This window comes from Vipera ursinii (assembly GCF_947247035.1).
Source record: "Vipera ursinii genome assembly, chromosome: 7".
Classification (NCBI taxonomy): Eukaryota; Metazoa; Chordata; class Lepidosauria; order Squamata; family Viperidae; genus Vipera; species Vipera ursinii.
In genome coordinates, this window is record NC_139521.1 from 68,589,180 (window position 1) to 68,601,196 (window position 12,017).

Genomic DNA, 12,017 nt, shown 5'->3' on the forward strand with positions numbered 1-12,017 from the left:
GGCAACTTTAAGACGTGTGGACTTCAACTCCCAGAATTCAGGTGGCTGGGGGAATTCTGGGAGTTGAAGTCCACAAATGTTACAGTTGCCAAGCTTGGGGACCCCTGGATTATATGATAAGGCCATGAAAAATCTATCTCAGGGAATGTCACCGCCCATCTCACTTGTGTTTGATTCTGGATGGCACAACAGTCCAATTAAAAACTAAGCAATCAGCTTGAATGATCCATTAAATTAAAGCCAATTAAAAAGTCAATTAAAACCAATTAAAGAACTATGCCTAGTGGTTTGTGCTGGCTTCTCGACATCATATTCATACCTAACTGTGATACTGTGTTTAAAATAGAATAGAATAGAATAGAATAGAATAGAATAGAATAGAATAGAATAGAATAGAATAGAATAGAATAGAAGTTGGAAGGGACCCTGGAGGTCTTCCAGTCCAGCCCCTTGCTCAAGTAGGAGAACCTACACCATCTCAGACAGGTGATTGTCTGGATTCAGGATTCCTCAACCTTGGAAGCTTCAAGATGCATCAACTTCAACTCTCAGAAATTCCTAGCTAGGACAAACACTGATTTAATTTATTGTTAAGCTGACTGCAACCACACTCAGAGTCTTATAATTTCAGGACATCTTCTCTCTAGGTGATTGATTCCTCCTTGATTCAGATGGACCCACCTTTTTTTAGCCGGAGTAAGCAGGTTTGGGTTACTGATAACTTGTCAAAAGAGTCTGCAAAGCTTGGAATTCATGGTTACAACTTAAGAAATAGCTATTTTTTGAGTCATTCATATCCTATATGTTTCATTAAAAAAAAAAGAAACATGACCTTAGAAAAATGAAAAGAAGAACTATGTATCTCTCATTCCTATAAACACAAAATGACATGAGCTAGATTCTAAGATGAAAAAAAAACCCAATTGTCATTGTTGGGGAGAATTTCTGCGATAAAAATGAACAACTTTCCTATAATGCTGTTTTTGTTTCAGACAATACTTATTTTGACAATTGATACACCACTTAAATAGTGGCAAAAGGATATAAAGGTACAGCTGTCTTCGACTTACGACAGTTCATTTAGTAACCATTTGAAGTTACAACAGCACTGAAAAAGTGAATTATGACCATTTTTCACACTTACAACACCATTGCAGCATTCCCGTGGTCTCATGATCAAAATTCAGATGCTTAGCAACTGACTCACATTTATGATGGTTGCAGCGCCCCAGGGTCATGTGATCACCTTTTGTGACCTTCTGACAAGCAAAGTCAATGGGGAAGCCAGATTGGTTTAACAATTGTATTACTAACTTACCAACTGCAGTGATTCACTTAACAACTGTGGCAAGAAAAGTTGTAAAATGGGGCAAAACTCACTTAACAAATGTTTCACTTAGCAACATTAATTTTGGGCTCAATTGTGGTCATAAGTTGAGGGCTACCTTACTCCTCAACTTACAACCATTCATTTAATGATGCTTCAAAGTTACAATGGCCTCATAGTTATGACCTTTTGTGCACTTAACAAGCATCACACCTACTCTACTATCATAGGATCACAATTCGGGTGCTTGGCAACTAGCTTACATTTACAACCAGTTGCAGTGTTCTATGGTCACCTGCTTGTGATTTTCGACCTTTTTTTGCCAGTTTCTGACAAAAAACATCCATTCGGGCAGCTGGATTTGCTTAAGGACTGCCATAAAAATTGTTATAAAATTGGGTCTGACTTGATTTATGACCGCAACAACGTAAGATAGGAATTCCAGTCCCAATTGTGTTCAGTTTGCTAATGGTTTGCTTTTTTTAGTTAGCCAAAAGATTTAAGTAGACAAAGGAATTTATAGTCTGAACATTGTAGGTCTGATTTTAAAACAGAATTGTGCACAAATGATGAACATGTTATTGCTTAAATGTATAAACTTTTTTTTAAAAACATGAAACAGAAAAACAAGTAAAAGAACGTATGCTAAAACCTTGGTTAGAGTATTACAGATTGAACAATGGGAAAATATATAGTTGAGAGGATTGAAATTTACATTATATTATAACATTAAAGAGAATTTTTACAAAATGATATACTACTGGTATATGACACGAGTGAAATTATCTAGAATGTAAAAAGGCTTTTCAAATTTATGCCAAAAAAGTGAACAAGAAGAAACATTTTATCAGGCTTGGTGGATGTGTAAAAAAGCTGGACATTTTTAGATTCAAATATATACACTGATTTGGTGGATTTTAAAAATATACAATTGAGATCAGAATCTTCCTCTTGGGACTGAATGTTGGTTTTTTATATGATAACTGCAGTGAGATTATTGTATGCACAAAAATGGAAAGATTTGGTAATGGAGAAATGGTTGATGGTAAAAATGACAGAACTTGGGGAGATGGCCAAATTGATTTCTTTGATTGGAGAAAAAAAATATCTAATTTTACTGCTGATTGGAAACCCTTTGTAGTCTTTCTGTGTAACACAAAAATGAACTTATGATTTATGGGTTTGACTTTTCTGACCCTCTTGCTAGTAGAGAAAACTAAGAACTGCAAGCTACCACTATAGGATTTACAGCAAATATACTTTCAGCCTGTAACGATTTGAAAAATATGCTGTCACATCTTAAGGGGCAGGAAAGACATCATTTTATTGGTTAAATCTCTTACATAAACACTCCCCAAAATGTGAAAAACTTTTACAGTCACTTCTATTCTATGGGCATGTATTTAATCCTTTTTTAATTTTTGTAATTCTGTATTTTTATTCTTGCCCTGTTCACCGCCCTGAGTCCTTCGGGAGAAGGGCGGTATAGAAATATTATTAAATAAAATAAATACATAAATCTGCCATCCACAGGCAAGGAAATAAATGGAATAAAGGAAATGGAATAAATACAAGCTGAAGAATTCAGTGATGGGTTTCTATCCAGAGAGAGAAGTTGTGAGGGGAAAAAAAATAATCTGAATATGTACTTTGGATTTCCCCCCCCCCTCAATGTGTAATTAACAAAACTGTCAGCCGATATAAATGCACGTTCCCAATATTTTTGCTATACTTTGAAGTGATCAAAATCAGAAAACAGAACATGCTACGGACCGAGTCTAAACCGACTTTGGAGAGCTCACAGCAATCTCAGTTGTGCAGAAGAGTTGTACAGGTAATCCTCGGCTTACGGCCACAATTCAGCCCAAAATTTCTGTTGCTAAGCAAGGCAGATATTAAAAGAGTTTTCTCCCATTTTAGGAACTTCCTTGTCACAGTTGTTAAGTGAATCACTGCAGTTGTTAAGTTAGTAACACGGCTGTTGAGTGAATTTGACTTCCCCATTGACTTCGCTTGTCAGAAGGTCACAAAATGGCATCCCACGCTGCCACAATTCATAAATACTGGCCATTTGCCAACCATCCGAATTTTCATCACGTGACCATGGGGATGCTTTAAGTGTGAAAAGCAGTCATAAGTCACTTTTTCCAATGCTGTTGTAACATTAAACTAATGGTTGTAAGTTGAGGATTATCTGTAGGCCTGACACTCCATTTATCAGGTGAAAAAGAAAGCAAATGTTTTCACTGTTCTAACCAGAAATTCTTTGAATTTTTCCAGAAGAAATAAATTGTTATTATTCACTCCTGTAAGGAGCATGCTGTCCTTAGAAATACTATTCAAGTTAAGGCTTGGGTTTTTTGTTTTTTTTAACAGAACTGCAATATGTGCGGTGCTCAGAGAAATTTTGCCCCTTTACTGGCATAGTTATGTCCTTTCACAAAGCATGAATTTGGTTATTAGGTCAATATGATTATTTTAAATTCAGATTATGACTTTTAAAAACTACAGTTAATATAATATTCACAAACGGGTCTTTCTCATTGAGTCCAAAGATGAACAAAGATATCTCTGTAATATAAACTTGTAATATTTTTAATGTTTTTATATTCTTCTTTTATTCTGTTGTAAGTGAATCACTTTGATGGGAGATGGATGGCATATAACTTTAATAAATAAATAGTCTTACTACATTTGATTGATATGGACTTTGCTGCAGTGTGGCCACATTAAGGACTATAACGTAATACACAGTGCATATTATACCACATCATTATACAGTGTAAATTTATGATACACTCAGTGCTTTTTTTTGTAAAAGAAAAAGGTGCCGGAACTCACACATGTCATACAGCCGGCCTTGCCTACCCTACAAGGTTCCATCCAAAAAAGGTGCCGGAACTCCGTTCTGAGCGTTCTATGAGAAAAAAAGCCCTGGATACGCTACACAGTATAAATTAGTATTTCCCAATCTGGGGAACTTTAAAATGGGTGGATTTAGTGAGACAATTAGGAACAACCTAGGGGAAAGGAAAAACACAAATATGTTCCACTTTTACTACACCGTAAGTATGGGCTTAGATCCCATCACTTTCAAGTGAGAGTTATGATTGTTTCCTTTATTTAGGGTTTTTTTTTGTTTATATTCCACCTTTGTACTCATTCAGCTGAACTTTTAATTGCTTGGATTTGCCTGAAAGGGTTTCCTTGGTACAAAGAAGTAACTTCAGGGCAGTAATTGTAGAATAAAGTTTCTGAGATTTCGCTTTTAAATAAACATACACAGGACTTATCTGCAGGCAAAAGAATGCTCCCCTCTCCCGTAATTAATTATATTTAATTTTCTTGATTTATCTCCCACCTTTCATTAGGAGCTCAGGGGAGTGTATATAGGAGTCTCTGATAATTTTCTCTAGAACAACAATGCTGTAGGTTGGTGAAAGAGAGGTAAAGAGAGAGGGACAGAAAGATACGCTGGTTGAGGGTCTTGAACCTGGGTCAAATCTTCAGGCTGTCTGCAGAGGTCACCTTCCATATGGAAGTAAAATGTAAAGGGAAACCACTTTGTTGTGGTTAGGTAACATTCAAGCCTTGATATCATCCTGACTATATACATGACAGGTAGTGTCAACTAACAATTGAGCCCAAATTTTCTGTTGCTAAGCAAGATGTTGTTAAGTGAATTTTGCTCCATTTTACAACCTCTCTTGCCACGATGGTTAAGTGAATCACTGCAGTTGTTAAGTTAGTATTATGGTTGCTTAAGTGAATCTGGCGTTCCCCGTTGACTTTGCTTGTCAGAAAGTCGCAAAAGGGGAATCACGGGGGACACTGCAACGGTCGTAAATACATGCCAGTTGCCGAGTGTTTGAATTCTGATCACGTGACCATGGAGATGCTGCAATGGTCGTTAAGACTGAAAAACAGTCATATGTCACTTTTTTCAGTGCTGTTGTAATTTCGAACGGTCATTAAATGAACTGTTGTAAGGTGAGGGCTATCCTGCTACACTGCCTTGCATTAAACCTAAATTGGATTAACCTAAATTAAACCTTCTGGTAAGAAAACATAGCTTGCTTGCTTGCTTGCTTGCTTGCTTGCTTGCTTGCTTTATTTATTTATTTATTTATTTATTTATTTATTTATTTATTTATTTATTTATTTATTTATTTATTTAAATTTGTATACCGCCCTTCTCCCAAAGGACTCAGAATCCCACTTTCTGAAATAAAAATGGTAGCTTCAAGGAGATTGTACATCTGATCAGAAACTAAACTTCATCCTTTTCTCCTTCTAGAATACTGATTATTACTATGCTCAATGAATTAAAAAAACAAATGAACATTCACCTGAGAGACCCCCCCAAAAAGTCCTTCTCAAAGCAAGCAGACCAGAATTATCCTTGCAACAATCACAAAACTTTCTAAGCTTTTGGCCTCTTGATGTAATAGGCTGTAAGAATTCCCAACCAGCATGACTTAGAATCCATGTCCATCTCTCCCTACATTAATTATGCATGGAATTATCAATTTCAGCAACGTTTGTGTGTGTGTGTGGGGGGTAAGCAACAACTGTTTTTTAGCTTTTAAAAATAACTTTGCCTGGAGGCAAATCTGACTCACCAGTGGTGAAGAAGCAAATTGCTATCTTCAAAGATTCCTACAAACTACCCATTAAAATGAAGCACACAATATTTTGTCTGGAATGACTCTGACCACTATCCACACCTTTACGTGCACCGGAATGCTTGGACCCAGATGGCTATCATGGCAAAACATGGAATTAATAAGACGCCTAGCTCAAATTGCGGCGCCCATACTCGTGAGTGGGAAAAATGTATCCATACTATAGAAAACAATGATTTGAGACTTCACTACAATTCAGTGCAAAGGGATTTTTTTCAAACTGCAAATAATTTAACTGTCCCACTGACACATAATCCCTCGTCTTTATTTTGGGACCAGGTGGGCTCATCATGCGAAAGGTCTAGATATATTACATTAAAAACAACTGTAGGATTAAGGCTTCATTGGGGAAGCTCGAGTGGCTTAAGAAAGCAAGAATATATATATATATATCTGGGAGCACTTTGGTTGAAAATTCATGAAAAGCAATCAGACAATTGAAATGCTAGCATGGAAACAGTTGGCCTCTGATTGCATGCACGTGTGTGAAACAACAGCCTCCCTTGTCTCACCTCAAAATAATCAAATATACATCTCACCCTGGCAAACAAGGTAATCCTGGACTTGCAGTCATTCATTTAGTGACCATTCAAAATTACCATGGCACTGGAAAAACCGACTTACAATCAGCCCTGCATTTGTGACTGTTGCAGTGTCCCCACGATCAACCCTAAACCCTAACTTAGTTATCGTTTTTGACTGCAACAGAGTAAAGGTCAGAATCAGCAAGGCACATAGCAATTCATTTCACGGTGCTTCAGCAGGTTACTCTTAACTGGGTAATAGCTACAGTGGTCAACAACCCAATATGACAAACGCCCTCCCCTCTTCTTGATTTTAATGGCTAAGAAAATAACTTTAAGGCTGCAGTTGTATGTACTTATTGCGGATAAGCGTAACGGAGCACAGTGGGAATTCTCGCTGAATGAACCTACGTAGTCAGCAAGCAAAAGCAGCATCAGATTTCGCAGAAAATATCGGTAAGGGGGGGGAAAAAATCCCTCTTAAGTTAAAAATTAGAAAGACATTGAAAGAGGGAAAGAAGCAGACGTGGATTGCCCTGTGGGAAGAGATTTATTCTTTCGTGCCAATCGTGTTGACCAGTGGACTGTTCCACAGACCCCCAAAATTATGAATATTGGAAGCTTTCAGGAGTTATTGGCTATTTCAGATTTCCACACAGGAGAGAGACAGTATGTCGCTGGATTATCTATTCAATTGCCAGCTAAACCATCATGCCAGATTCAGTATTGATGGTGGGAGAATACCCTGCCCATATCTGGCCCTTTGAGGTCAATCGGAAATTTGAAATCAAATGTAAATATGTGTATGCCAGGCACACAACACAACTGCATTGCTTTTATTTTGAAGCTGACTGCTATTTTTCCCCTCTGCCTCTGCATCTTCAGGGCCTTATTGGTTGTGTCCTCCAAAAGTTCCAGTTTGTTACATTTTCCCCCTTTGGGAAAATTAATTGCCCATCTCTGGCCTAGACAGAAATGCATCCTAGTCTACAATTTCCCTCTCCTCAAATCAGATCTAAAATGGATGAGGATTCATTTCCTCCTGATGAAACAAAACAGAACTGATTTTTTTTTAAAAAAATGGTCTAAAAGACATCAGAAATATTTTGTTTGCAGCTCCACGCTAGAAGATTACTAATTAATATACAGCAGAACACTAAAAACTTCAGCGTTAATTGGAGAGCTAATAATTCTGAGATGTCTACATTTTCAGTATTCCATGCAAATTCATGGCTAGATACAGTACTTTCTGTTAAGAAATAGCTGTACAAGAATGCCTTGGTCTCGAAATACATTGTGTAAAAAAAGTAGTATTTCCAGTAGCTTATCTACGGGACAGCCAAATCCCCTGTAACGTTTGCAGTAGAATTTTTCCAGACCACATCAAACTTACAATTATTCCAAACAGAGCTATATGTTTTTGGAAGCGTGCTGAAAATAACTTATGGTTTAACTACATATACAGTAGCCTACTGCATTTATTTCTTTACATAAGCAACAGATGGATAAAACTGACGTAGGCTCAGTAAATATGCTAATATAAGAGTACGAAATATTACGGAGTCTCATCGCAATTCTGTAATTAGATTGCAGAAAAAAAAACACCTTACTCAATAGTCATCAGGGATTGAATAACTAATGACACTGATTTTCACACAAGCAAGATTTTTGAGTTCCTCAGAAGTCTAGGATAAAAAAGGCTGCAGGGGTTTTTTTTAGATTTTTATTCTGCCTTTATTGTTTTTTTTATAAATAAGTCAAGGCGATGGATATATATAATATCCATTCTTCCACTTTTTTTCCTCCATGACAACAATGCTGTGAGGTCAGTTGAGCTGAGAGAAGAGTAGCTGGTCCATAGTCGCCCAGCTGGCTTTCATGCCTAAGGTAGAACTCAACAGTCTCTTGGTTCCCAGGCATCATAACCACTACACTAAATTTGGGTTTATGGAATTGACACGGGCCTATACAATTCTGAGCTGCATAGAATTTATGCATAGAGAGTATAGAGAGGAACAAATTACTTTCACCCTCTGCATACTGGACTGATTAATGAAACAGACAAAGACTTGTTCAGAAGGAACATAAATTATCAGGCTGATTATCCTGCTCAGAAGCAATATAATTCTTGCTTCACATGAAGTAAAGCCACTGGTGATAACTGTATCTGCTCCGTGTTGTATTATGGGGTGTTTAATCATATTAATAAGCCAACTGATTACTTCTGACTAAAATGCTGAGCCAAGCAGACTCAACTACGTAGCTTGCATCCTTGATTTTACTTCCAAGTAAACATGTGCAGGAGTGGGTTAGAAAGCTGAACCCTTAGATCAAAAGGGCTTAATGGGTGCAAAGTGGAACTTTTACTGATCCCCCCCCCTTTATTTATACTTGTTATTGGAGTAGAGTTTCAACCCCATAAAAATACTTTACATTTTTATATTACTCCAACAGCTTCTAATTATAAGGCACCCAATACTTTATATAGGAATATATAAATCAATCAAAACATTACATAATGCGGTTAAGGGACAATTTTAGAGATGAATTAACTACGAATTAAGAGAAGAATTAAAGAGAAGAGAACAATTAACCAGTGGAACAGCTTGCCTTCAGACGTTGTGGGTGCTCCATCCCTGGAGATTTTTAAGAAGAGACTGGACAGCCACTTGTCTGAAATGGCATAGGGCAGAGGCCCCCAACCTTTTGGGCACCAGGGACCGGTTCCGCAGAAAAGAGTTTTTTTCCACGGGCCGGAGGGTGCGTGGTTTTGTGTGCTGCCTGCATCCCACGGATGGGGCTCTGCTTGTTTGTGCGGACTGCTTGCTGGCATGCTGCGGCCCGGTACTGGTCCACGGACAGGGGGCTGAGGACCCCTGTTATAGGGTCTCCTGCTTGAGCAGTCCCTTCCCGCTCTATTCTGATTGATTGAGACTTGGCTACTATCTTGTAGATTTCAAATACATGTTCAAGAATAGCTTTCTCAATATTCAGCAGGTAGGAAATTTTTGGTGGGGGGAGCTATTATAAGGCAGGGAAAATCTCTGAACAGAGATTTTGAGACAAGTGCAGACTCTGGACTTGGTCCAGCTGCCAAATTATTCACCAAATCCCTCTAGAGTTCACTGGAGCAAGAAGCAAAAGAGATCCGCAGACCCCCTGATATCTCACTGAACTTTCATTCAAAGCCTCTTTAAGTGTCTTCAGCAAGGCAATTTTATTAACAGCTGCAAAGTTTCCAGCACGTAATAACTTCTCAGGATCTAATTTATACCTGTGAAAAATAGACTGAATGCCTAGAAGAAGCCCTTAACAATGGGTGAAGTTCCATTTTAAAAAAAAAAAAATTAAAATCCATGGTTATATTTTTAATTTAAATTAGTTGGACATTCACTGTCTTTCCTACCTCCATTTCTTATTTTTAACCTCTTTAGCAGGTCTTTCCTGGGTCCCAAGACTGACAACTCTGGGAAGTCTTTTTTTAAAGGCATGGAAACTCCCAAGTATTTGTGCAAACAAACCCTGTTTACACAACAACCACCTCTATCGTTTTCTCCCGATCCACCAGCCAGAACAGGGTTTTAATCCCTAAAGCTGACCCAGGACGAGTTTGTTTCGACTTCTGTTTTGATATGGACTATATAGCCAGCGTCTCGCCCTTTTTGTACGGAAGATTCCACCAGGAGAAAAAGAACCCCCACGTGCCCCCCCCAGTTGCCTTCTTTGAGTTGGAAATGTGTCCACAGTTCACCACATACTTACAGCCACAATTGAGCCCAACGTATCTGTAGTTAACCGAGACATTTGCTAAGTGGGTTTTGCCCCGTTTTACAACCAATTTTAAGCCACCATCCAGCACGTGCAACCGGCGCGAGCAAGAGCCCTCCCTGCTAATCGCAGTTAGTCCTCGACTTACAAACAGTTCACTTAGTGACAGTTCAAAGTTACAACAGCACTGAAAAAAAGTGACTTACGACCGTTTTTCACACTTACGACCATCGTAGCATTCCCCATGGTCAGGTGATTAAAATTCAGATGCTGGGCAACTGGCTTGTATTTACGACCGTTGCAGTGTCCCTGTGTGTGTGTGTGTGTGTGACGTGATCCCCTTCCGAGACCTTCTGACAAGCAAAGTCAGCGGGGAAAACCAGATTCACTTAACAACCGCGTTTTACCGATTTCACCACCGCAGTGACTTCATTTAACAACAGTGGCAAGAAAGGTTGTAAATTTGCTCACTTAGCCACACAGGCACTTTTGGGGCTGAAATGTGGTTGTAAGTCAAGGACTACCTGTACACACCTGCAGCTCATTTCGCCGGGACCTGAAAACTAACTTGGCTCTTCGATCTGTTTGGTCCAGACTGTGGGGTTGTTCATTTAACCGGGTTTTAGATTTACTCTTGGGGCTTGAATTGAATTGAATTGTTTTAATTCTTTTTATTATTTTTTTGTATTCACGGTTTTAACTGCCCTGTAAAACCGCCCTGAGTCCTACACCGGGGAATAGGGCGGTATACAAATCCAATAAAATAAAATAAAATAAAATAAATAAATAAATAAACTGCAAGCCGCGCAATCGGCCCGCAGCTCGCGCGCTCTGGCGAGGACAGTCGCGGCCCCCTTGCCCCCCCCCAAAAAAAACCTCTCGTCCGGTCGCGCGACTCGCCCGGGGAACGAATCCCCGCGAGAGCCGCACCTGTCACGAAGGGGGCAGCCGCACGCGCCTCGCGCGCACCCACCCACCCGCCCTCCGTCTCTCTCTCTCTCTCTCTCTCTCCACCCGCCCGCGCTCACTGGACGCAAAACGGGACTCGCGTCCTGAGGGAAGCGTCCGCCCGTCCCCCGCGCCGCTTTCTGCGCTCTCCTCGCGCGGAGCCCTCGGACTCACCCGGCGGCAGCGCTCGGAAGCTTCGCACCGTGTTGCCTTCTTGGAGATGAAGCAGCCGGGACGTTCCGGCCGCCTCGGAGTCCTGAGCCCGGCCGCTGTAGCGGACGTAGAGACGAAGCATGTGTTCCGACACCTTGTCTCCGGCGGAGACCACCGTCGGCGGGACGGGCTGCTCCGCTTCTGCCGCCCGGCTCCTGCGCCCGCCGACGCCTCGCCGCCCTCCTCCGACGCTCCTTTGGCCGAGCCAGCCCGGGCTCTCCCCGGACCCCTCGGCCACCAGGTTGCAGCAGCTAAGCCAGAGGCACCAGCAGAGCAGCGCGCGCAGAGAGCCTGCCATGCCGTCCCGCCTCGGGGTGCCGGAGGAGGAGGAGGAGGACTCGCTTACTCAGCCTCCCGTCCAGCTCCGGAGCGCGCCGAGGGAGCGGGAGCCGAGCGAAGGCAGCCGAGTCCCGCCGCTGCCACGGCCGCGCGTGGGGTGGTGGGGAAACCTGGGGTGGGTGGGTGAAGGGAGGGCCGGAGCTGGGCTGGCGGGGGGAGTCGGGTCGGGGTGAGCGAGGGCGGCGGCTCTCAACCTGCCGGCGCGATTTGCCG

General features: G+C 40.9%; 1 protein-coding gene across 1 annotated transcript in view; it reads right to left on the bottom strand.

Annotated features, from left to right (window-relative positions):
• Positions 1 to 11,763, bottom strand: part of BMP3 (bone morphogenetic protein 3) — a gene marked incomplete at its 5' end in the record, with an annotated part of 33,258 nt that extends 21,495 nt beyond the window's left edge. The window contains one exon of the mRNA XM_083367171.1: positions 11,427 to 11,763. Within this exon, the coding sequence (XP_083223297.1) occupies positions 11,427 to 11,763 (337 nt within the window). The remainder of the gene's footprint in view (positions 1 to 11,426) is intronic.
• Between the last annotated feature and the right edge of the window lie 254 nt (positions 11,764 to 12,017).